Source organism: Rhinatrema bivittatum, chromosome 2 (genome assembly GCF_901001135.1).
Source record: "Rhinatrema bivittatum chromosome 2, aRhiBiv1.1, whole genome shotgun sequence".
Taxonomy (NCBI): Eukaryota; Metazoa; Chordata; class Amphibia; order Gymnophiona; family Rhinatrematidae; genus Rhinatrema; species Rhinatrema bivittatum.
This window is the reverse complement of record NC_042616.1, coordinates 718,947,979-718,975,706: the sequence shown is the minus strand read 5'-3', so window position 1 is coordinate 718,975,706 and position 27,728 is coordinate 718,947,979. Positions and strand designations below refer to the sequence as shown.

The window sequence follows — 27,728 nt, the reverse complement described above, 5'->3', positions numbered from 1 at the left end:
ATTTCAAATGTCATTTGAAATGACAGACACCAGGAAGTGGATCCCAACTTTAACCCATAAAAACCTAAAATCCCCTCCTCCCGAAAAGGCTCGACATGTACCAACTTACCTTTTGTTGTTTTTCAGCCCTTTCAGCCTTCTCTGCCGTCCTCTGGAGGGGGCAGCTGGTGGCGAAAGCGACTTGCAGCGGTCCCCCCCGCGCAGGTCCCGGTTCTCCTGGGAGCCAGCTCGACTTCTGGCTGACAGCTAACCCCCCCCAAAAAAAACAAAACACTGCTGAGTTACGGCCTTGGAAGCGAAGCGAAGCGTACTTTCATGGGCTTGAGCGCCCAAATTGACGGGCGCTCAAGCCAATGAAAGCACAGGGAAGGGCATGCGTGACATCACGACGTCACGCCCGCCCATGTGCTTTCATTGGCTTGAGCACCCAAATTGACGGGCGCTCAAGCCAATGAAAGCACAGGGACGGGCGGGCGTGATGTCATTTCATTGGCTTGAGCACCCAAATTGATGGGTGCTCAAGCCAATGAAAGCACAGGGACGGGCGGCCGTGACGTCATTTCATTGGCTTGAGCACCCAAATTGACGGGCGCTCAAGCCAATGAAAGCACAGGGATGGGCGGCCGGGACACACGCCGGGACGTCAATCACGCCTGTCCCTGTGCTTTCATTGGCTTGAGCGCCCGTCAATTTGGGCGCTCAAGCCCATGAAAGTACGCTTTGCTTCGCTTCCAAGGCCGTAACTCAGCAGTCTTTTTTTGGGGGGGGGGGGGGGGGTTAGCTGTCAGCCAGAAGTCGAGCTGGCTCCCGGGAGAACCGGGACCTGCGTGGGGGGGGGGGGGACCTGCACGGGGGGGACCGCTGCAAGTCGCTTTTGCCGCCGGCTGCCCCCTCCAGAGGACGGCAGAGAAGGTTGAACGGGCTGAAAGCAACAAAAAGTAAGTTGATAACATGTCGAGTAGCTTCGGGAGGAGGGGATTTTAGGTTTTTAGGTTTCCTTTTGGGGGAAAGTTTGCAGTCTACCCTTACCCCTGCCTCTAACGCAGGGGTGGGGGTAGGCGGTAAATGAGCAGGTTAAACTCGCAGCTAAACTCCAGGTTAAAAGGCGATAGTCGGGGCGCGTGTTACTGAATGGGGGGAATAGCTAATCCGATCGTTTACATCTCATATACATGCCGCGGGCGGAAGGGGTTACGCATTGATTTAAAGAGGCGGTAAGAATGGGTTAAAGGGGATAGTGAATCGTGGGTTGGGCTAATGCGGCCAAATTGTGAGTAAAAGCCGGGTTAGAAACAGGGTAACCGCGGCCGCACTTTACTGTATTGACCTGACAGCCTGCACACATGCTTCTGCTGTTGCAAAAGCAGACAGCTGCCGGTGACTTTTTTTTTTAACAACAAAGATTTAAAGGCCCAGACACACAGGAAAGCACAAAAATAAAAGTAAGGGTACTTCCCTGTCCTGGGCAGGCGGAGGGGCTTCGGGCCCAGCGAGGGAACCAGACCACTGGCTGTCTGTGGTCCCAGGGTCGTGGGCTGAAGCTGGCCAGGGGCATCTAACCCCCCATTCGCCCGGCTCACCCGAGGGACGACCCTTCTGCAGGAGCTTGTCACCTCAGGGAGCAATTTTCCTTAATATATCCCATCAGTCTGCAGGTGGCAGTCTCGTATATGTGGCAGTGTACAAAGTTTTATTCTGTACCTCCATCTGTTGGTAGGGATGAATAAAATCCGCTTGTCTGGACTGATCTGGGTATGTTCAGGAACTTAAAACAATTATATTCCCAAGATATTCTCATGAATTCAAGCAAATGATTAAAATCTTGTATTAAAAAAAAAAAAGAAAAACACAACCAGCAGGGAAAAAGCCCACAGTCACAACTCAACAAGAATCGATTGGGTTTGCAGGAAAAACATCACAAGATCTGCCCAACCCCAATTTCCACTTGAATTGTTTAAAAATTATTAGCAAAAACCTCCTATAGATTAAATATTTATCAAGCCTCAAACATTTAAGATTCTTTTTTATACTTACTAGAACACACATTTTCTTCTAGCATATGCACGCACATGTGCACAAGTGTGCACAACATACACACCTCTTTTCCATTATCATGTATTTAAAAATTAACAAAAGCGCAAAAAATATAGGTCCAGTTTGGGTGCCAGGGCTCTCCAGCTAAGCTTCCCAAGCCGATATAGATTCTCTCTTAGCTCGGCTGAACTTGGTCAAGGTACCGGTGTAAGGGAGACCAAATTCTAGTAAACTTAGCACTTTTAGGAGATATTTACCATTGGTCTGGGAAAGCTTTGGGGGCCCAAGGGTGGATCATCCTGTACCGCATATCCGTGATTGATGATATTTTCTGAAGGGATTGGGGGGCGGGAACAAAGGGAAGAATCTACCTTATAAATGGGCTCTGACCGATGGCCCGCAGATGCGCAGTAGAGAGCAGCTCTTCTGCGCATGCGTGGGCGGGAGAGCATGTCAGTCAGAGCAGAGCTAAGATGGTGCTGGGAGGAGCAGCAGCTGCGGATTGGCGGCGATATCGGGCGGAGAAGTGGCGGTATGCGAGTGTCAGGCGAGCCGAGCTACAATAGGTGGGAGGAGCGGCGGCGGCAGTGATATCGGAAGTGTGGCGGCGGTGGCATGGAGCAGCTGAGGTGCGTGCTGGGGAGGGATCCCTGGAGACCTCCCGTCTCCATGAGCAGGTGACGCTGAAGAGCATAAGAGGGAGAGGGAAGGGATGAGAGTGAGGGATGGGATTGAAAGAGGGTGGGGAATGACTGAGGGACTGAGAGGGAGAAAGGGGGGAGGGGAGGGAGTGGGAGGGAGAATGAGGGGGGAGGTGAGAGTGAGGGGAGGGTGAATGTGCGGGGAGGTGAGAGTGAGGGAAGGGAGTGGGAGGGAGAATGAGGGGGAGGTGGGAGGGAGAATGAGCGGGAGGAGGGAGAATGAAGGGGGAGGTGAGAGTGAGGGGAGGGAGTGGGAGGGAGAATGAGGGGGGAGGTGAGAGCGAGGGGAAGGAGAATGAGGGGGGAGGTGGGAGGGAGAATGAAGGGGAGGAGGGAGAATGAGAGGTGAGGGTGAGAGTGAAGGTGAGAGTGAGGGGAGGGAGAATGATGGAGGAGGTGAGAATGAGGGAAGGGGGGAGGTGAGAGTGAGGGAAGGGAGTTTGAGTGGGGGCAGGGGAGGGAAGGGGGGGGTGAGTGACCGAGGGGGAGGAGGATGAGTGACTGAGGTGAATGAGCGAGGGGAAGGGGGAGTGAGGGAAAAGAAGTGTAGACGGGTGCAGTGTCCGAAAACGGACCAAAATGTTTTTTAATGTAGCCCCGCTTAACGGCTTGTAAACGAGTAAAAGGGGGGGAAGGGGAGGGCAAAGTTTGAGAAGGCGGCGGATTTTTAGCTTGCCTTTGGATGCCCAGTTAGATTTTATGCTTAATGTTCAATGCTCAGACATTGGGCCATTCTTTTATCTGTCTAGCCATGTTATTGTTCAATGTTTTATCTAAAAGTTGTCTGTGCTTATCTCAATAAACAATAAATAAAAAAAAATTAACAAAAAACTCCTACAGATTACAAATTTATCAAACCTCATACGTTTAAGATTCTCCTTTACACTTACTACTACACACATTTTCATTCAGCATTACATGCACACTTCATACACCGAACATGCAAACTTATGTTCTCAAATGCACACAAAGTTTCACACACTCACAACTCCCCTCACCATGAAAAATTATTTTTTCTTCTAGCATGTGCGCAACATACGCAAGCAACCACGTGCACCACCACTCGCACCACTGCGTGCATCACCACACACACCTCTTTCCTATTATCATGCACACACATTTATACACACTTGCACACATACATATACACACTTCCTTCCTTCTACTATATGCATACTTCTTAGTATGCACCCATGTGCACACACAGCCACCCGCCATAGCCCACCATCTTGAAATTTATCTTTAATGTTCAGTTTTCTATTTCAAGTTATAGCCATGCCGATTCTTCCTGTCTTCATTTGATGCTTTGTATTAGTATGTTTAGTTATTTTTCCTTCCTGTGCGATCTGCATATCTTTAAACTCTGATGTAGTCAGCATTCAATCCATTAGATTCCAATACTGTTTACTTAGCTACCAACTGTCAGTTCAGTTCCATCCCAGCAGTGTAATCGATCCATCTAAGCAGGCATATAATGTTCAAAAAAAATTTCCATTTTCTAATAAATAAATAACTTGATCCTCATTAAATTATAACATTTCATTTTGATCCATGTGGCTCCAGTTTCACAGAATCTTCATATATTGTAGTAATACTATTATAGGTGACTTTTATTCTTGCTGGACATTGCTTTAGCAATGGTCTTAATCTTAAAGAGTTTTGAACACCAAGCTGCAGTTATTTTAGCAAGGTCTGGTACATAGTAAATTTCATGACCTTCATATATGACTGGTGCTTTAGATCTTGCTGCTGCCAAAATTTCCAATGTTTGAGGGTACTGAAGCATTCTGAAAACTATTGGTCTTGGATATTTTGATTTGGGAAGTGACCGTGAGGGTACACAATATGCCTGTTCAACTTCAAATGGCCTGTCAAATTTCAAATTCAAATTCTGAGGTACTATACCTTCAATGAATTGTATATCTGTGCCTTCTGCACCTTCTGGGATACCTAAAAGACAAATGTTATTACGGTGGTTTTGGTTTGAGAGATCCTCTAATGCCGATCGGAGAGTTCCAATTTCAGCAGTGTTTTGTATTTTATCTGGAATATCACCTAAATCCGTTAATTTTACTTCGCACTTCCCCACTGCTATTTGAAGAGCTGTAAATTGATTTCCCAATCTTTCCAGGTCAGACAATGTCTCGAGTTGTTTTAAAGTGCTGCTCCATCAATTCTTTGATCCCCTGCAGCTCAGCCAGCACAGTATCACTATCGGAAAGTTCAGCAGCTTGTTTAACTTTTTACAGTGAAAGAGTATCATGCTTAAGCCGTTTTACTCCCGATGAGGTCCCGTGGTTTAAGTCACTTTCCTGGCCTTTCTCTGACATCTTAAGTGTCATACCTTATAAATTTTATCAAGCTGAGAAGCCATTAGGAGTTTAAATTCCTAAGAAAGTGGAGTACAAGATAAGTAGAAACAGAATCAAGCGTCCACCTTATATGGGCTCCCGCATGTCCTCCCTATGATATAACTATGAGAATGTTTGAGTTTATACATTTGTTGTTGACAAGTATATAAGGATCATGGTTGCAAATTCCATACTAATTTCACTGTTGAATTAATTAGCAGACAAATCTTGAGATTTGAAATTCCTGCCTTCTCACTGGCAAAATTGGATCCAGGTAAGTTATTATCCAGCTCAAATTTAGATAGATAAAAAAGGTCAGAGCAAGGAGCATTCTTGGGCATGGCTAAAATTTAACCAGCTAGCACCAACATTCAGCACCAGTCAGATAAATGTAGCCAAGTAAATGTGGTTGAAAAATTGCTGTCCTAAAGTCAGCTTGGTAACTATTGCTGCGTACATTCAGCAGCAGACTTAATCTAGCTAAGTGCTGCTAAATATCTGTGTAAAGTTACCCTGTTCACTTTCCTACTCACTGGTCCATCAATATCAATCTCACTAAGTCTACTTTTCACTATCCTCTCAGCTTCTAAGACATGAGGGTTATAAACTAGATGTTGGGAAGAAAAGAATGCCTCGATTCTAGGTGATAGGGCTTGGAGAAATGGAGCGCACAGTTAACCCGCGTTTGGACGCGCTAGCTTTACTCCTTATTCAGTAAGGGGTAATAGCGCGTCGAAAATGCACGTCCAACCCTCCCGAGACTAATAGCGCCCGCAACATGCAAATGCATATTGATGGCCCTATTAGTCATTCCCGCGCGATACAGTAAGTAAAATGTGCAGCCAAGCCGCACATTTTACTTTAAGAAATTAGCGCCTACCCAAAGGTAGGCATTAATTTCTGCAGGCACCGGGGAAGTGCACAGAAAAGCAGTAAAAACTGCTTTTCTGTGCACCCTCCGACTTAATATCATGGCGATATTAAGTTGGAGGTCCCAAAAGTTAAAAAAAGTTAAAAATAAAAAAGTAAAAATATTTAAAATCAGCCCGCGGCTTGAAAACCGGACGCTCAATTTTGCCGGCATCCGGTTTCCGAACCCGTGGCTGTCAGCGGGCTTGAGATCAGACGCCGGCAAAATTGAGTGTCAGCTGTCAAACCCGTTGACAGCCGCCGCTCCTGTCCAAAAAGAGGCGCTAGGGACGTGCTAATGTCCCTAGCGCCTCTTTTTACCGCGGGCCTAATTTAAATATTTTTATTTACTGTATCGCGCGCACAGGACACTGGTTTGTGCGCTCGCCTGCTCTCCTGCGAACTTTACTGTATCAGCCTGATAGAAAGTAGAAGGCATCTGTTGGATTGCACTCTGATTGGAGAACAATACTATCACTTCCTTATTAGGACTGAGACAAAAAATATCTAACTCAGGAAGAACCTTTTTTTGCTAACCTTCTTCCCTCTCCAGATTCATGGACCACTTGTGGAAGCCTAGCATGTCTCAACTCGATTTGTCTGGCAGACTTTCTCCTCTTCAAGGTAGGTGACAATTATGATTACTTCCTGACAGGCGGTCCAGAACTTCACCCTGATGATTTTATTGATTCAGGTAGATAATGCTTATCCTTCCTTACTTGTTTAAGGAAGCACTAAACAGATTTTGTTGGATGAAAGGGGTTGGGGTTATATAATTTTTAAAAATCTTTTCTAAATATTACTATTTCTATAATTCCAGTTTTCAGTCCCTGACTGAAAAACTGCTGCTTATTATCAATTCCATATTTCTTATACTACTGACTGCGGACAATTTTCATTAGCCTGATTAGCTGCAAAGTCTGTGAATAATTTTTACCTATGCACCTTGAAGCTAATTTTCAAAGGGAAATGTTTTAGATAGTTATGCTTTACAAACTGTTTACAAGGTCGTGGATATCTTTGCAACTGCAGTTTGTGTGGACAAAAAAATGCCTGCAATCTATTCACACTAGGTTAGATTTTAAAAGGCCCGCGCGCGTAAATTGTTGCGCGCCCCATCTGCGTCCGGCCTGCTCACCTCTATGGCTCCTTTGCAGGTCCTGGGTCGGCCTCCCCAGCGGCAGCCGCGAGCTCCTCCAGGCCTCGGCGTCCTGCGGCGGCGGTCGCTGGGCCTTCCACTGCGCACCAGGCCTCACACCGGAGTTCGTTGTCTCCTGTGGCATTGGCCACGCCCCTATGCGCGGGGGCACGGACCGCCCGGCCTCCTGTAGGGCCAGGTCCTAGCTCCGCGGCGCGCCCTGATTGAAGGAACTACTTAAGGAAGTTCCTGCCTGCACTTCCTTGCCTTAGCAATTGGGTCGGCATTGTATTGTGTGCTAGATTGTCACTGCATTCTAAGCCTTCTTCCAGTCTCATTCCAGCCTTGTTCCTGCATCCTACTGTTCCAGCGTCCCTCTGTTCGTCTCCCAGGTAGTACCCTCGAACTGTCTCTCTGGTACTGACCTCGGCCTGTTCCTTGACCTTCCTGTCTGTTGCCTGCATCCTGACCTCTGAGTGCCTTGTGACCTTGTCTGACCTCTGGAACCTGACCTCTGCCTTGCTGATTACTCCTCGGACTGACCTTCGTATTCTGACCTCTGCCTGATTGACCACGTCTCCTGATTCTGGCTCTGTCCCTTGCCTTGTCATCGCCTACGTTGTTCTGGTCCTCCTTGCTCCATCTGACCTACAGTCTCGAGTCCGACTGCGCTCCTTTGCTGTTCGTGGGCACGCCTCTCTACCACCTCTCCAGGAGACCTTGCAAGGCCCACCTAAGTCCAAGCGGCCCGGGTCCCTACAGGCTCCACCCGGGGGACCGCGGGCTTCCAGTGGTAAAGCTCATCCAAGCATCTGTCTCCGCCAGTGCTCCGCCTCCTGGGGGCAGGTGCCTCCTGGTCCCTACCAGGGAGCCATTCTCCACTGCTCCAGGACAAGGGTCCACCCCTGAGCGCAACATAAATCCCGTGCAAAACAGCGTTTATCACACAAAAAACACTGTTTATCATGCAATAATTGTATATTGTTGCAATATCATGTGATATTTTGATTTAAAAAATCTGCCCCCTATTGAAATTAGTTGCCTTGCATTCATAAAATTTACTTATGCAGTACATAGGTAATCCTTTGCTAATAAAATAACACAGCTTGCCAGAGCTGCATTATTTGCCACAAAATTAGCTGCAGTTGTAGCTAATTTCTTGGTGGGAGCATTTAGACATTAACGCATGTTCCAATGCTGAAAGTAAAGAGCCATGTGGTTCAGAAACACCTCCTCCAATGTGTAAAAATCCCCCCTGAGGCTATGATGGGTCCCACAGCCACCTCCTACCCCCGCCACCTATTGAGGCAGCCCTGCAGTAAAAAATAAGAATAAAAATAAAAACTTTAAATGCTGCATGGCAATGCCCTGCCCTCCTTCCCAAATTCCTCCCTTTTAAATCAACAGCCCCCCTGGGCACCCCCCCCACAAGGCATCTTGCTTCCAACCAGCATTAGTAGACCCTGGTGTCTAGTGGCCTCCCCCCAACCCTAGCCCACCTCCCTGATTCCCCCATATCTTGTGAAGAAATCCCATCATGGGCAAAGGCCAGTTGGTGCCATTCTAAAACATGGTGCTGATCAGCCCAGAGTGTAAGGTGTTCTCTGGGCCTGATGAGATACCAGGGATTTCTTTCAAGATATGGGGAGTCTTGGGGGAGGGGCGGCACTAGACACCAGGGACTTATTTCAGGGAAGGGGGGTTGGTAGTGGGGGTGCAGGGACACTGGACAGCCAGGACTTATTTCAAGGAGGGGGTGTTTGGTTGGGGGAGCCATTAGACACCATGGACTACTTCTAATGTAGAGGAGGCAGGGGTGAGGGGGGGGGGGGGCAGGAGGCCTTGGGGGGATGGTTTGGAACTCAGGGGACCTTTTTTTTTAAGGGGAGGATTTTGGGAAAGGGGCAGGCCATCACCATGTGGCATTAAAAGTTTTGCTTTTATTATTACATTTTTTTTTACTATGGGGGTCCCTCAATAGACGAGAGGTGGGTGGGTGGGTGTCTCGCCAGACCCTCGCAGGAGGCTTATTTTTAGGTAATGTAGCCTTTTTAACACAATGGCGGCCTTAGGCGAATGAAGTGGGCCGCCATCGTGTGTTTTTACCCATTTTCCTGTGATAAGAACATGCCATACTGGGTCAGACCAAGGGTCCATCAAGCCCAGCATCCTGTTTCCAACAGTGGCCAATCCAGGCCATAAGAACCTGGCAAGTACCCAAAAGTCTTATCGCTGTTTTTTTCCACAATAAAAAATAGCTGGGGGAAATGGCTGTAATATTTTATTGGGAGGGGCCCATTACCTTAGGAATGCCCCCTCCCCATTATAAAATATAGCAGTATAGTAGATTTCCCCATTAGGGAAATTTTGTGACTATGGGAAAAACTTTTAGCCCAAAGTCACAAGGAGCTTCAGTAGAATTTGAACCCTGTCTTCTCTGGGTCTCAGCCTGCTGCTCTAACCATTAGACTACTCCTCTTGGGTATGGCTACTGTACTATAAGAACAGAAAAAGATTTTCCATATGGACTCAGGTTCTCAGAAATAACATCTACATCTGTGATTTGGTATAATGTATTTTTTTACTGTACTATAAGAACAGAAAAAGATTTTCCTTCTAAATTAGAACCCATGCAAAGACCCTAAGGGGGCAATTTTCAAACAGTCTGCTTTACTGCCAGCTCCAGGAGTACTTTTACCGGTGGACGTTGCACCAAACTCTCCAAGGGTAAACCCGCCCCCTTAAAACCAGTTAAATGACTTCAATGAAGTTTGGTCAAATCTCATAACAGCAGTAGGGCAGGGGCAAGTCCACTTTTGTACTTCAATGGCTGGGGCAGAAGAAATCAATAATGTTGGAAGGGGAGTTCTGCTTTTACAGCATGGATAGGTCCTCCTTACTCTTAGGGCAAGCAGTACGGAAGCAGCAGTTACAATCCTAAATACCTTGCTGAGCAGACTGGTCTTCATCTGCTGACATTTACTATGTTACTGTGACTTTTGCAACTGGTTTTTATGCAAGTAGATTTTTCATGGAAAATGACGTGTAGAGTTAAAAATCCAATCTATGTATGTCAATTTCCAATCTGATCCAAAACACATCCTGGGAATGCCTTCCCCCAAACATGGCTAAAAGTACATGCAATTTAAACATGTAAAACATATTTACCTGTGTAAATGGCTTTGAAAATTGTCCTTTGAATTATTTTTGATTTTGCAAAAATAAACATAGGTGCTTAAGCTAGGGACCTAGTGCTAGAAGTCAGAGCTGAGCACCTCTACCTTACTTCCTCTGCCCTGGTCCCATCTACTTTTTTACAGACCTAAACCTAGGGGATCAGCTCTAGTAAATTTTCAAATGGGCAAAATAAGGTGCTTACCTCTAAAAGTTAGATGTTTAAAGCCTTTCAAAATTGACCCCAATACTTACATTTGCAGATGCTCTTATGAGCATATAATTTTTTCTACTCCATGTTATATATGATGTTACTTAGTTTGATTTCCCTCTATACTGATGGACTTTAATGCAAACAAGGATTTTGAAATGTAATGTGTTGTTTTTTTTTACTACTGGATTTGATTTTAATAAATAATTGTTTCCTTACATAAGAAATCTTGATGGTTATCTCTTTCTTTTTTTTTTTTTTTTGTATTATTTTGTTTCTTGTATTATATGGATGTTGCGATTTTGTGTTTCCTATGTTTTTATTAATGTAAACATTGATAAACTCAAATAATAAATTAAAAAAAAAAAAAAAAAAGAAATACTGTAAAGTCAGGGAAATTATATAGATTAATTGCAGCAAATGGTGAAAAACGTATGTATAGTATTCCTTTTCTACATTAAAATAAAGGTTTAAAAAGGTTCCAATATATATTCTTCCTCCAAAACAAAAAAGATTTAACTTGAGCCTCAAAGTTCAAGAAAACATTGTTTTATCAATGTCTTTCATCCATTGCTGTTAAATATTTCTAGCAGACAATTATATCCTTCCTTAACTTTAATTATCAGAAAAAAAGGAAGCAGTTAATATGCATGTAAAAGAAATTCAATCCTTTTAAAACTATTTATTTTCGCTGAACTGAACGGCCTTGGCACACTAAGAAAACATTTTTGCAAAGGTTAAATAAAGTATTTCATGGCAACCGCTGCCTCTTAGTGCCTGTGTAACAAGAAACATGAGCCAGACAAAGTTGAACAAGTTGGGTTTTCTTTCTCAGTCAGAGAATGTGGTATCTAAGACCTTGTCCTAACGCATTTTATCCCCAAGTGTAAGTCAAGCAAGTCAAGTATGAACTAATGCCTGGAGGGAAATCCATGACTCAAAAGGTATGGATTATTTCACATTTATCTTGCAATCTTCTCTTAAGAGTTCTTAAAATTCACTAACTTGGCAAGTCGGGAATTACCATGAGAAATGCAATAATTTCATAACTGTGAAGTCATCTAACATTCCATGAACCTGACACTTGAAGGGTTTGTCCATTATCAGGCCTTCATTTGACCTTTATATCATTCCTGCTCATTACTTTATACAGCATGGAAACAATTAAAAGGAAGTACCACATATGGCACAGCACAAATAAGCAAGTTTTGCATTTCATTTCATGTGGATGAATATTTATTGATCAAAGAAATTACATTACAATACAATGTTTGTTGGCATTTTTAATTAATTTTGTCTGTAAAACCAAAAGGATAATATAAAGTGCGATAGACACAACTAAATTTTGCTAACTTTTTAAAGGATGTAGTTCTATGAAAATTAGAACTGTATTTAATATTTAACTAAATCAACCTAACTTTTAATAAAATATATTCTGCTTTTCATAATATTTCAAAGAGGATTGCATTTAGATATTGTAGGTATTTCCTTTTCTCCAGAGGGTTTACAATCTAAGTTTAACACCTTGCAAACTTGGATTTGCAAGGCAAGACAAGACTTTATAATTTTTTTTTCATAAAATGGAAATTTCTGTAAAATGTTTTTCCTGTTTCTGCAAAAATATGATGCATGTATGTATAAAAAATTATTAGGGATATAATGCATTTATATATACACCACAAGATGAAATGCTTGTAGTATAGTAGTGAGCTACTTTCAAAAGGGTTAGTTCCATTCTGAACCGAAAGGAACTGGATTCTTCAAGGCTGCTATAAGAAATGAAGATGTAACCAAGTGCTCAATGTTTTAAACATTAGTTTATAGCAGGGGTGGCAAATCAATATCTTGCAAACCCATGTGGATTTTTGGAGTACTAACTGCAGGCCATGACAGAAATCCAGCCTGTGCTGCTGAACATCTACTCTATCTACTGTACACTGTGATCCTTTCCCTTTCACAGCAGCCAGTTCTTAAACAAAAGTTCTAAATGTTCAACTTCTACCCAAGAAACCACTACAGAAAAGGTTGTTGATTGAAGCATACAGGAGCAGTCTGCCTTCATGTCCACATGTTCCCTTATGACGGATGAAAACGAGGTCCGGCTGGACCACCACAGAACCCATCCAGTCAAGGCTGCCAAAGAACCTATCCCACAATGGTTGAAGAAGAAACCTTGTAGGCCGCCCTGGAGCTCATTTTACAGGAGCCTAAGATGAGGTCCCAGTAGGCCATCATGGAAGATGAATCATAGGCCACCATTAATCCTATCCTTTGTTGGTTTAAGACGGGAGCCGCTGTGGAACCCATTCTGCAGTGGCGAAAGATCAGGCCCTGAAAGAGTATGTGTTTGAGTGAGCGTGAGAGTTCTTATGTATGTGTGTGTGTGTGTGTGTGTGTGTGTCAGAGAGAGAGAGAGAACCTGTATGTGTGTGTGACAGTGCATGAGACTGTGTGTGAGTACCTCTGTGTGAGTATGTGTCTGTTTATATGAGAGAATATATGTGCCTATGAGAAAGTGCCTCTGCGTGTGTATGTGTATGTGAGAGTTGCGTGCCTGTGTGAGGGTACCTGTATGTGTGAGAGAATATGTATTTGTGTAATGAGTGCATATGAGTATGTGTGAATGCTTGTGTGTGTGTGTGTGTGCGAGACTGCCTGTATGTGTCTGTGAGTGTACATGCCTGTGTGTGTGAGAGCATACCTGTGTATATGTGTGTTTGTGTGAGAGAGATTGCATGGGCCTGTGTGTGTAACACTGCCTGTATGTGTGTGGGTATGGTAGTGCCTATGTATGTATGTGTGTGAGAGATTATGCAGAATGTGTCTGTGTGTCTAAGAGTACCTGTGCATGTGTGTGAGATTGCATGTGCCGGTGTGTATGTGTGAGAGTTGCTTTATATGTGTGTGTGAGAGAGGGAATAAAGTTTGTGTGGCCCCTCTTCCCCCAATTCACAACTATATTAGGGTGACTGGCCACCAAAAAATCCCAAGGATGGAGTGTGACAGATTTTTTAATCCATAACAGTTTTAATTTTGGGGTGTTATTGATGTTTCTGCTGTTTTGAAATATTTTATTGGTGTTTGAGGCAGTGGCACCAGTGAATCTCCTGGAGTATGTGGGTATCAAGAAGGGGTGACAATGGAAAAAGGAGGGGCTTTCTACAAGCTGTGAAGGGCGCAGCAAGCAAGAACTTTACATTGGGGGTTAATGTCATAAGACATGCGGTGAAATTGGCATTAGTTGTCTGCATGTATTTCTTTTTTTAATGCATGCAGCAAAGACACATGTCTCCAACAGGATGGGTATGCAAATCATAAGTCTCCAACAGGATGGGTATGCATGCATACCATACCACATGTTGGAGACATGTGTCTCCTGTTGGAGACACATGTCTCCAACAGGATGGGTATGCATGCAGAAAATCTGCGCAAAAGTAAAACATGCTCTATAATGTGCACAAATATGCGTGGTTAAGGCTATGTGTAATAAATCATGCAGAAACCCACACTGAAACCCACATTAATGTAGTGATCCACAAGTGATTCATGGGGCAAAAGCCTTTTATAAAACAGTGAAGAAGTTAGTGGTCTGGGAGTGGGACTGAAGGTGGGTACAGCATGTGGCAGCTGTACCGGCAGATGCTGGTAAAAGCAGAAAATGCAGCAAAGATTTCTTCAGCCAACCTGCAAAATGTACCATAGTATCAAAAAAAAAATGAAGGCAATCCATGATTACCCCATAGCTGCACAGAACCATAACCACACTAATGCCAGCAATAGAGTAAACCGGCCTCCAGACATGCGCTTTAACTTAACTCCTGCCCTGACCCAGGCGCTAAAAAACCCAGATACGAAAACCCCACTCTAACCAATGTGTAGCTCTCTACATAAGACTGTGAATAGTTAACTGCCTTCTTTGCATATAATTTGCATGCAATAAGGCAAAACCTGCGCAAGTGTTTAAGCGGGTTTATGCGCGTGTTATTCCCATGATGACCACATTATTATCTAACTTCAGATAGTCAGCCAGAGTGACTCACTGCTGTCTTGATTAACAAATGTTGGTATCTAATCAAACCAAATCACACTACCTCAAGACTTTTCCAAGGTGAGTAACTGAACTGAACTTTTCAACCTTTTAACTTAGGTATACACTGCTCCTAGCTTATTTCTAGCTTCTGGCTACTTTTTTGTTTTTAATATACAAACACTAACTTCTGCTTACTAGCTGCCTTACAGACTATTAAAAATAAACACACTACTGCTTACTAACTGACTATTTAAAAATACAAACAGTCATGAGTAAGAGTAGCACAGGAAAAACACACGCAAAAACCTGCAGCAGCTGTAGTTCAGTTTATTACATCAGCCCCATAATGCAGCAGTACTGGGGCAGGGAGCACTCATTAAAAGGTAAATTTTAAGATTCGCATGAGGGCGCCCTTGTGCCCGTTGATGCCCGCATGTTATAAAATCTGCTACCCATGCGCACATGCCCGCGTGATTTTATATCGGTGCGCAATGCCAACTCGCGCTCGTAAGGGGGGGAGGGGATTTTATAACATGTGCATGGCGATGCGATAGGCCCTAATCCCAGTTCCCTTTCTAAACCCCCTACCTAATCTGCCTCCCTTTCCCTTACTAACCCTGACCCCTATAATCCCGCTGCCTACCCGCTGCAGGTCTGTCATTCCAAGCATTTGCTTCAGCGGGACGGTGTCTTAATGGCATTGTTCCAGCCTGCCCACGCCCCACCGAGAACCCTTTCTTCTCTTCGCGTACTGGGAGATACGCGTGGCCGTGGGTGTTTAAAAATCCCTGTGGTGTGCACGTGACTCAGCCACATACATATCTCCTGGATTTCATGCACACAGGGCTTTTAAAATTAGCCCTTGATTGAGCATATGAACAGTAGCACAACAGTATAATGTGCATGTGTATGTCTTTGTGACTGAGAGAGAGTGTGTGTGTATCTAAGAGAGAGAGAGAATATGTGTACATGTGTGTGTGTCAGAATGAGAGTGACTGCATGTGACTATGTATCTGAGATGTGAGTGCATGTGACTATGTATCTGAGATGAAGTGAGAGTGTGTGTCTTTCTTTGAGAGAGAGAGAGAGAGTATCTGAGAGTGTGTGGGTATCTGAGAGAGAGTAAGAGTATGCATCTTTGTGTGAGAGAGTGAGAGTGTGTGTGTCTTTGTGTCTGAGAGAAAGACAATAAAAGTGTGTGTGTCTGTGTCAGAGAGAGAGTTGGCCTCTTCTTATGTGTGTGGGGGTGGGGGGGAGTCATCTCTCATCTGCCTTTCAGGCTGATACAGTAAAAATTGCGGGAGAGCGGGTGAGCGGCCACTCTCCTGTGCGCGCGAATCAGTAAATAAAAATATTCAAATTAAGGCCCGCGGTAAAAAGAGGCGATAGAGACACTAGCGTGTCCCTAGCGCCTCTGTTTTGACAGGAGTGACGGCTGTCAGCGAGTTTGACAGCCAACGCTCAATTTGCCGGTGTCGGTTCTGAAACCCACTAACAGCCATGGTTCGGAACAGATGGCCCCACTGATGTCAAGGACTCGATGGCCATTGATGCAGCTCTGAGGTCCTTCCATATCGATGCCCTTGATGCCAATGTCATTGGCTCAGACTTGCCCAATCCAAACAGTCGCTCCATCTTCTCGAGTCAGGCCCAATGTCCTTTTGGGATCATGTGAGTGCTCTTGCTGCAGCCACGGATGTCATGGGATGCTCCTAGGCAGAGGACACATCTATCATAGGGATCCGTGATAAACATGGTTCTTGTACACTTGGGGCATCATTTAAATCCCATAGAAGACATGGTATTGCGAAATAAAAGGGACACTAAATCAAAATCATTGGCAGTGGCTGGCAATGGCCAGCAAGCACCGACATCACCACTGCCCCAGGGGAAAGCCAACTAAAAGAAGCTTTTAAAAAATATCACAATAACTATCTAAGATGGTAAGGGGAAGACACTGAAGGAACCTTTGATGAACACAAGGTAGAAATGTGAAAATTGCCAAATCTTGTGAAAAAAGAAGAGGCTACTTTAACCACAAAACTTGAGTGAGATACGAGGCTCCATGAAAAAGAAGAGACTGAAGGGACCCCCACATTGATGCATGGTATAATGGCACACTGAGCATGCTCAGTGATGCTCAAAGTTCTAGAAACTTTGACATAAGTTTTCCGTGCTGGGCTCCATTGGATGATATCACCCATGTGTGAAGACTGCCATCCTGCTTGTCCTCAGCGAAAAATCATAATCAACAACAATAAACTGCCTCTCTTTCTGGTATAGTGAGTGTGTGAGGCCACTGCAGCACAGAGAAATGCAGAAGCAGCCTTTTCCAGTGCTAAATCCTAAAGTTTGTAAGCTTTCTTAAAATTCTGTAAGAGCTTCTGGTAGCATGTCCTTCTCCGACACATTCTAGAAAAGAACTGAAAAGCTTCTTGGACATGCTCAGATTTTACAATAGGAGTCGATCAACATCATTTGATCCAGATAGCTACTGTAGGCTAGTTAAGAAATGCTTCACTGTGATTTGTCTTCGGCTATACACCTTGCCAAGCTGTCCTTCCTTGGCTCTGACAAGGTTCTATCAAGGCAGTGAGGTTACACAGTAAGAGCTGGTTGCTATATTTAACAACTGTTATGTTTTCTCAGCTGTACACAGCCATAGACATCAACGGGCCACAGAAATGAATGGGAAACATAAACAAATTGAACAAAAATTATTTAATTCATTCATGAGATCCCTTTCATTCATTTTAGGTAGCTGTGAATGAAATAAATATGGGTACATTTGTTATGTTTTAGACATTCATTTCAAACTAATGCACATTCCTATTGAACAATATAGCAAAAATATACTTTGAAATTGCGTACAGTAGTGGTTCTCAACCTTTTTTTGGCTGGTCACAGCTGACAGATGGTTCTCACATGCAGGACACACTAAACACGTGACCGTCATGGGGCTAAATGTAAACATGTACTCTGCATCCACAGGAATCCCCTTGACTCCCAGCAATGAGTGCAGAGCAGAACTAGGGCATTACCCTGTATAACTCGCCATACAAAAAAGATATTCTAGTTCTGATGACATCTCAGTAAAAGCAAAACAAACTCCCTTTACTACCAGGCACAATAGTCTTCCTTATGAAAAGACAGTAATTTACCACTAATGCATATCTTATTGAGAAAAAACAACAAATAAGATTGTTACAAATGCCTACATGCTAGTAAAATACCTCACCTCGGTCACACACCCAGAAGAAACTGACCTTCACCAAGTACAGAAAACCACAAATTATAAATATGGAGAAAAAACCTGGAATGGAAAACCAAAAAAGCACTCTGCATGCAGTGCGAACCTGGAGAAATGGAAAGAGAAATATAGCACCTAACATAGTCCCAGGATCTGAAATAATGCACACAAACTAACCCGCACAAGTTACACCTGTATTATGGAACACACTCAAAAGTAACAACCCTATCTATGAAAAGGCAACACTACAACTATTAAACCAGGCCCTAAACACTAATACACTACCTATTAGGAAAACAGAATAAGCCAAGCTGCTATAGAGCCCTGCACAGAAATAATTGTAAAGCTATACTAAAATGTTACAAAACAGCTGCTCAACAGAATAACATCCAACAATTAAAAACTCATAAAAATTATTAAAACATGTCCAAATATCAATAAAATATTTCAAAACAGCAGACATCGCATAATACCCAATAATTAAAATGACAGTCAATCAAGAAAAATAAATTTAAAAAGCACCTTTACTTACCCTCTCCGGCAACTCTTCCTACTCCTTTCCCTTCTAGGCCAATGGCACTCACCAGAAGCAGCAAGGGTTGCTGAAGCTCTGTCCTCACAGTCCTCATCCTTAGCGCCCACATTCAGTCACCCACACATACACGCCCCCAATTAGATCCCATGACCAGTCTTGGTCTCTCTTTTACACACACCAGTCATCTTCCTGACCAGTTTCTCTTTCACACACCCCCCCCCCCACACACACACACTAATCACCTCCCTGACCAGTCTTTCTCTCAGTCACACACATGCTTCTCTTATATACAAGCTCTCAATCATACATAAATGCTCTTGCACTCATTCACACTAGTTCTCACCCAGGCACCCATTCATACCCACACACCCAAGCTCTCACCCAGGCACCCATTCACACCCACACACACAAGCTCTTACGCAGGCACCCACACACACAAGCTCTCACCAGGCACCCATTCACACCTACAGACACAAGCTCTTACACAGGCACCCATTCACACCCACAGACACAAGCTCTTACACAGGCACCCATTCACACCCACAGACACAAGCTCTCACCTAGGCACCCATTCATACCAGCTCTCACCCAGATACCCATTCACACCAACTCTCACCCAGGCACCCATTCACACCAACTCTCACCCAGGCACCCATTCACACCCACAAGCTCTCATTGCCAAACCTCTTCTTCTTTCGCTGCAGGGATGGGCTCCAGTTCTGCCGCGGCTTTACTCTGGCGGGCCTTCTTTTTTGCGGCTGCGGGGATGGGCTCCTGTGGCGGCCTGCTTGATGTCGAGGTTTGGGTTTCCTCTTCACCGCCACAAGGATGAGCTCCTGTGGCGTCCATGGTTGGGGTCGGGTTTCCTCTTCATCGCCATGGGGATGAACTCCCGTGGCAGTCCTTGCTTGGTCAGGGTCGGGTTTTCCTCTTCGCTGCCCACGGGGATGAGCTCCTGTGGTGGTCTTTGCTTGGTTGGAGTTCGACACTGCCATTCCCTTCCCCCCCCACTCCCGGGCTATGCGATGCCCCTTCTTCCTGCCTTACAGGCCAATCAAAAGCTTCCTCCCTTCTTTCTACTTCCACAGGCAGGGAGAAGGGAGGAGGCTTCCTTTGGACTGTGTGGGGGGCAGGAATATTGAAGGAGGCTTCCCATTGGGCAGTGGGGCAGGAAGAAAGGAGGCTTCTAATTGGCCCGCAGGGGCTGGAAAAAAGGAGAAGGAAAAATACAACAAGGCAGTGGGACACCAGGAGACACGACACAGACCTGCCAGTGCTTGGCAACACACCAGTTGTGTACAGTATGTCTATTGTTTAACCACAGGACTCATATGAAACCTAAAAATATTTCAGCTTGTTTACCTCTTATTGAAGCATCTGGCTTCTTATGGAATTTTAAAACAGATTTGAAAAACTAAACGTGAATGAAAATGCAAAACAGACTTCTAAAATATAATGCCTTAACCTCCATTGTGTTACCTGTGGGGACTTGTGTGAGCGCCAGCAATACTGGTGACTGTGGAGACTAGCCAGTACACACATTTTCGTCAGTATCCACTTGGCCAAACCGAAGTGTCTCCTGTGTATCATTGCAGATTACAAAATGGCTGAAGATCAATTCCTCTGCCTCAGGGCACTGATTCTAAAAGCAAAGGAATAAGAAAGCCAATGTATGAGATTAATGGTAAGATATTCAACATCTGTCTACCCACTAAAAATGATTACAACATAGAAACACAAAAAAAACCTCTTTGTCAGTAACTCTGGTATAGTCTTCCAAATGCAGCACAGCGAAAAATTCCAAAAATATTTTTGTTTTATACTCTCATGATGTAAACAAATCTTAAACACCATCTAGATGCACTATTTGTAAATTTATTTGTGACAAAATGAATTAGTTTTAAATACAGTACAAGTGACATACTGCTTACATAAGACTGGATGCTTCAATCTTATTATTATACATTCTTGAACTTGACAGTCAAAATCGACAGAGAATGTATCAGAGAACTGACTTTTTGAAGTACTTAAAAGTCTAGTTCCTCTAAGATTTGTAATATGTATTTATTTCAACTATTTAAAGCTTTAATATTGTTCCCTGCCTAGAGCATGAACAAATAGAATTAAAAACCAATGATACAAAGAAAATCAAATGATGAATGAACCAATGATAGGAAGATAAGATGAGGAATTACATTTTGGGATAGACCAACTGCAGGAAGTGAGTTTTAAGTTTAGAGCAGAAGATATTGAGGAAGATGGTCTTTTCAATCAGAGAAGGTGGCTTTTCCAGCAGGAAGATATAAGCAAAGGCAAGGCTTAAAGGCAGGATGCAGTCTGCTTCATGCAAGGGATACAAAGAAGTGTGTGAGATTCAGTAAAGACAGGACATGATGGAATAAAGCAAAGAAAGAGGAAAGTACTTGAGTATCCAAATCTTGGCTACACCTGAAGGTGAGTACCAGAAGATTGAACTTGGAATGAAATTAACTAACCATAACAAGTTGCAGGGAGTAAAGCAGTGGGTGAAGTATGAATGATGAGGTAAAGAATACATACCGCAGAATTCTAAATATTTTAAGGAAGTTGACTAAGGAGACTATTACAGTATAATCAAAGTGAGAAAGAAGACAGCATGAAGAAGGAGACAGGAACATAAACTGGCAAATTTTAAAAGGAATGTGCGTGTGCCCATAAATGTGTGTATCGGCGCACGAGCGGAGATACACTGCAATTTTATATTGAGAGAGCAAGTTACGGATATCCTTTAAAATCCCCTGCTGTGTGTATGGGTGTGCAAAATCTTATGAGGCAGCTTGAGTAAATGTCCCGTGCATATTTGTGCTAGGGCTATAGTGGCTTTTCTGTGCATATGCAGGTGGATTTTAAAACATGCTCACGGGATTGAAAAACAGTTTTTCCAATTAGTCCACCAGTTTGTCCAGTTGATATTGAGGTCTTCAAAACCCCTCTAGTTTTCATCTTGTAAGCCCCCGACTTGACCACGAACCTTCACTTCTGTGCTGACAGCCATAAAACTCGAGATCTCTAGACTTGCTCCTCATTAGGACCAGTAGTAAACTTACGCAGATAACACGCGGACACGCGCCATGGTCAGCTTTCTTAAAATTCGGAGTTACGCACGTAAGTCATGGCCCTGCCCCTGAACACCCCCTGTCGCGGCCCTTTCCTGCCCCCTTATTCTTGACGCACGCATGGGTACGTATGTGCTTACTTCGCGGCTTCTTAAAATTCGCGTTGCTCGTGCGTGGCCTGAAAAATGCATATATGGCCATTTTTGCACAAGAAACGCTTTAAAAATCTACTTCTGTGATGCAATGTATGTTTCGCATTTAATATACAATAAAAAATAACAACAAAAAATAAATCTACCTCAAAGTGAGCAAGGTGCAGCTTTTGTATATGGCGTACAAAAGAGAATAAATATGTGAGCATAAATCTAAAGAGAGTGATAGATCAATAGTTACTCAAAGACATACATCTGCACCTAAATCTTGAACTTACTTTTTTTTTTTTTTTTTTTAAGTACATTAACAAAACCAATATTCCTGATGAATGTAGTCATCAGTATCTGAGATATAAGCTAAAAAATACCTTAAAAAAGTGATGGATCATGGTAGAAGCAATATTTCAGAGCTAATCCAAAGTACACGATCTATTTGGGATTCGCCAGCTGCAGGTCTACAAAATATGCCATATACATCCAACCACAAACACTGGTTACTTTTTATTTTAAATGGTTTTCTGGGTTCTTAATTATTGTGGATTTCCCAATTGTATTTACTTGACTGAATACTTAGTTTATGGACAGGGTTGTAACTGTAGAACTTGAATTTTCAGTCCATCTCAAATTATATAAAGTTTATACATACTTAGCCTAATGGTTTAGTGGCAATGCAGTGCACTACTATGCAAAGGATGTGAGTTTGATTCTCGGGCCAGGCTTCTGCTCCCAGGGCCAGATTAAGGGGCAGGCCAACCGGGCAATTGCCTGGGATGCCAGCCAATATGCACTGATTTGCCTCCCTCAAAATCCAATGGCAAAAGAGGGATAAGGCCGCAAGCTTGCCAGCAAAGCCCAACCCGCTGGCGGCTGAAGATTGCAGGAGGTCTCAGTGGAGCCCAACCTGCCAGTGATTGCGGATGTCAAGAGGCTGCAGGGCTGCTGGCAGAGCCCAACCTGCTGACAGATGAAGCCCCCAGAAGGCCACAGGCCAACCAAACAGCCAAATTGAAGAAAAATCAAAGATCATCTGGAGAGGCCAGGAAGCGAGTGTGGGAGAGCTTATGAGAGACTGTGTGTATATGTAGGAGATCATGTAAGAGTGAGAGCTTGCGTATGTTGGTATAGGAGAGCATGTAAGAGTGCAAGCTTGTGCACATGAGAGTCCATGAGAGAATGTGTGGGAGAGCATATGACTGACAGCTTGTGTGTGTATGTATGTATATAGGAGAGAGCATGTGAGAATGAGAGCTTGTGTGTGTGTAAGAGCATATGAGAGTGAGAGTTTGTGTGTGTGTGAGCGTGGGAGAGAATATGAGAGAGATTGTGTGTTTGTATAGGAAAGCATATGAGAGTGTATGGAAGAGCATGTGAGAGCTTGTATATGTATATGTGTATAAAAGAGCATGTGAGCTTTAGTGTGTGTGCAGAGATCAAGTAAGAGCTTGTGTGCGTATCTAAGCATGTGAGTGAGAGCTTATGGGGGTGTGTGAGAAATCACGTATGCGTGACTGTGTATGTGTGTGCATATGAGACAGCTTGTGAGAGGGAGGTTGTGTGTATGTGTGTGTGGGAAAGAGGAAGAGAAGAAAATGGAAGGAGAGTGAAGAAACAGAAAGAGAAGAGAGACCCTGATAAAGGAATTAGAAACAGACCAACAAGGGGAAAGTGGAAAAAAGAGACCAGGAAAAATAAGATCAGCAAGAAAGGTTAAAATTTTTTTTTGAGTTTTTAGCAATTGTCATATGCCATCCTTGGGAATGTGAATTTCTTATATTTGTTGTATTTTGCTCTTTCTTTAAAGTTCCACTGTTCAGTCTGGTTGCTTATTCTTTTTATTTTGTTTTTGTCTAAACGTTTCTGTTTCTAATTTGTAGTCCCTTATTTATTATTTATGTATTAGGTAAGGGTTAGTCTATGTTCTGCCTGTGTGTGACTGAGGTGTAGTTTCTCTGTAGAGATTTGTAGCAGTCTAGGTTGGTCAGTTTGGCCAATAGGTGGTATATTAGTGTTCTAAGGTTGGTGTAATATTTGTATTGCTGCCTTTTCCTAGATAAGGTTGCTGTTTGAGTCCTGAGAATTATTTTTGTGATTTAATGGAATGGCAAGGTTCCAAGTGTCTTTTTTGTTTTGCAGGGGTTTGTATTACTTCACAAAATATTTGGCAATGGAGGGAGTTTGTTTTGCTGAGATGACACCAGAGTTTTAATTTTTTTTTCATGTTCGATTGTAATGTGAACTGTCTGAATTCTGCTCTGCATCTATTCTTATGATTATTGCTGTTTTATTGTAATTATGATGATCTACCTTTCTGGAGAGAGGATTCATGAAAGAATACTTGGATATTAGTTTTATTACATGATTGTATCTGATGTTTCTGTTATATGTTCTTTGATTTTACATATTTTACTTGTGATTTATAAACTGCAATAAATTATTACACATTAATAAGGAATTTTTACTGTTGGTAAGTGCTTGAAATAAGTGAGTTAAAAAAATGTTAAGGTTCACTCATGAAACATAACAGCTGTTGCAGAATTCTTAGAAATTCATTGTCAGGTGCAACCTAAGGCATTATCAATAAGAGTACAACTAGTACTGCCAACTCATGTTATCTTGACCCCACCCAAAAAAAACAAAACAGTTCATGCTTCTTCACGAGTATGAGAAAGAGAGAGAGAGAGTCTGCAAATGTGTATGAGAGAGAAGCCTGTATGTTTGTGTGAAAGCCTGCATTTGTATTCGAGAGTGAGCCTACATGTGTGTGTGTGTGAGAGAGAAAGCCTATGTACGTATATAAGAGAGAGCCTATATGTGTAAGAGAGACAGAGAGCCTTTATGAGAGAGAGTGAGCCTGCATGTATGTGAAAGCCTGCATGTGTATGATAGAGCGAGCCTGCATGTGTGTGAAAGCCTACATGTGTATGAGAGAGCAAGCAAGCCTGTGTCTGTGTGCTCGAGGGAGAGAGAGTTAGTGCAATGCATGTGTGTGAGGGAAAGAGAGGGAGTGTGTGTGTGTGTGAAGGGGAGAGAATGTATGTATGTGTATATGTGTGAGAGAGAGATGGAATGTGTGAGGGAAAAATTGGCAGTGTGTGTGTGTGAGAGAATGAGAGGGAATGTATGAAAGAATGAATATGTGTAAGTGTGTGTATGTGTGTGTGTGCATAAGAGAAAGAATAAAGTTTGTGTGGCTCCCCCAATTCACAACAATCTCAGGGTGTATGTAAACCAAAAGAGTCCAGGTATGGAGAGTGGGAGATTTTTTAATCCTTATAAATTTTCAGTTTTGGATGCTGTTTTGCAATATGAGTTTTAATGACTGGAAATTCTATCCATCAACTGTTTTGACATTCTTTTTATTAGTATCATTTTAATATTATGAATAATTGCTTGTATCTCAATTTTTTTATTGCTTGATGTTTTGTGAGGAATGATATTTCGGTTTTTCCATTGTTGCACTGCATAATACAATTGGGCTTGTTGCCGTTTCCAGTTCAATTTTTGTCGGCAAGCTTGGAGTATTTGGGGAGGGGGGGGCACACCGAATTACTAAGGGAGCACCAAATTACTAGCCTGCCCTGGGCACCAAAATATCTCAGTCCGGCCCTGTCTGCTCCCCAGAATAGCTGAGGCTGGAGATACTGCAGCAGAGCTCCTATGGGGAGAGAGTGCCAGCCATTGCTCAAAAGCAATAATTAGTGGCCAGACCTATGGTCCCACATAGAGGAGTTTCTGGGGGAGCTGAGGGTTTTGTCTCCTGGCCGATGACTGTTGCTGCAATGGCTGGGCTGAGTTGGGAGGGGAAATTTAAAAATGAAAGAAAAATCCCCTGGAAGTCAACAACATCTGATTGCAAATGTTCATAGTGCCATAGCTCTAGCTGGGGCTGGATTTGATTGAGCTGGAAAAATGAAAGAAGCAGGATTAAAATATGGCTCCCCCCCCCAAAAAAAAGTCCATACAATGAGAAAATTAAAGGTATGTTCTGAGGGTAGTAGAATGCAAAAAATCAAAACAAAATAATACAAAAAAATAAGAGAGAGAGAGAGTAGATTTGAAAAAAATAGCATCAAGGAATGTATATTATTATTAAATTTGTGGAATGAACAAGAGGGGCACCCCACCTGTTATTATTGCTTTATGTCAGCAGTGTAAAAAAAGGGCATTTCAAATATGAAAATCATTTCCTACCATGGTTTTAGCATAGCCTCCAGTACTGTACATGGGGCCAAATGAAAGGATGTCATAATCAGAACACAATGCATACAGGGGTGGTTGGCAGGAAAACATCAGGCCATGGGATTTTTTCAAACTGCCCATGGGGTATCTGTCAGATTCCCTTGTTTGCTTTCCCTGCAGTACGTGCTTCAAATGCAACCAAAAGCACATCAAGCCAACCCTTGAGAGGTACATCATGTGTCCTGGAGCCTGGCAAAGCTGAACTAAAAAAATCTCCAAAATAAATTCACATTGTTCTAAATAACTAAGAAGCAGATTGCGTCCTAGACCGAGGGTCAGTAAACGCAGCTGCAGTCTCTCTTCTATCCATGCAAATTGGATGGGTCCTCCACAAGTTTGGTTACATCTCTTAGAGATATATATATATATATATATATATATATATATATGTAGACTGTATATACTGTATATCTTGGTTTGCCTGTCTGATGTTCAAGTCCCTTGCAAACCAATCAACCTCTGAACCATTTTCCAAGTAATGACAAAACCACACTGCCAGTCAGGATAGGGCACATATACACACACACACATATACATTAAATCTGATAGCCGGATAAGTAAAGCTTTTAGATTTATTCGACTGTCTTTCTTAGCCATATAATTAGTATTTTAAGACTTATCTGGCTAAATAGCGCTTTGGTTTTTTAGACCTAACCGGCTGACTTACATACACAGATAAGTCTGAACAGTGTTACTTAGATGGACAAGTAGCACTTTTCAGACTTATCCAACTAAATAGCACCTGTTTCTACTTATTTATGTAATTATAAAATTTATAAATCGCTTTCCAGATTTTACAATAAAATCTTTCAAAGTGATGCACAACAAAGTTTAAAACACAAAATAAAGGAGGAAGTGATGTCACCTCACAATCAAGCTGTTTGAAATCTCCCCAAAGCATTGGGCTAAACTGCTTTAAATTGCAAATTTTAGAGCCTGGAATAGCAACCAGCTGAAACAAGAAGACTTCAACAATCATTCAATGTCGACAAAACGAAAAACTGTGGATTTCCGAAAGTACTCTTATTCGAAAACTGATAGCGCCTCTGAAACGGATACTGACAAAATGGTGGCGGATGACACGATCGAAGAATTGGGAGACCCGAACGCAACACCGCCTTGCTCGGGACCTGATTTACCAACAAAATCTGAGCTACGAGAATGGTTTGGAGAGTTGAGAAGTGATATTAAAGCTTATAAGACGACGGGATCAACTTTAATCACAGAAATCCGAGAAGAAATGGCGGAATTGGGCTGCAGGATCGACGAGTCTGAAACGTGCTTAGACTCACAAGCTGAAGCATGGCGTACCTTAAAGAAAGAGCATGTGAATTACAGCAAGGTTTCACTTCGCTGTCTGACAAATTTGAAGACCTGGAGAACAGAGGTTGATGGTGTAATTAGCGATTTTGGGGCGTACTCGAAATTGAAGAGTTCGCTGACTGCAACGCGGTTGTGGGAGAAGATTTGCAGGCACATCCTCAGAGAGGAGGACAATTCAACAGAATAGCCTGCATGGAGCATAACCCTGGAAAGGGCACACAGGGCATTGGGACCAAATGTTGCCAATAGACCGAGAGATATTGTGGTCTGTTTCCACTCATTTGCCCAAAAGGAGAGTATCTTTGCCGCTTCCAGGAAACACCGATCATGGAGCTGGGAAGGAAATGACATAGCGGTTTTTTGCTGATTTATCTACCACGACACTGCGGAAGAGACAGGACTTTAAGAATATCACCACTGCTTTAAGCGCTGAAAATGTATGGTATCGGTGGCTTACCCCTTCAGTCCCTGGTTCTCCATCCGGGGAACCTCATATCGGGTAAAGTGGTCGAGGAAGCTGCTGGGATCTTAAAGAAGCAGGTATAATTGTTACAATGATCCAGAATACAGCTAAGGCCGCGACCAC

The 27,728-nt window shown here is 43.1% G+C and overlaps 1 protein-coding gene across 1 annotated transcript in view; it reads right to left on the bottom strand.

Annotated features, from left to right (window-relative positions):
• VPS13B (vacuolar protein sorting 13 homolog B) overlaps window positions 1-27,728 on the bottom strand; it is a 2,198,633-nt gene that overhangs the window by 217,279 nt on the left and 1,953,626 nt on the right. The window contains 2 exon segments of the mRNA XM_029587199.1: window positions 19,813-19,869; window positions 19,871-19,975. Of these exon segments, the coding sequence (XP_029443059.1) occupies window positions 19,813-19,869; window positions 19,871-19,975 (162 nt within the window).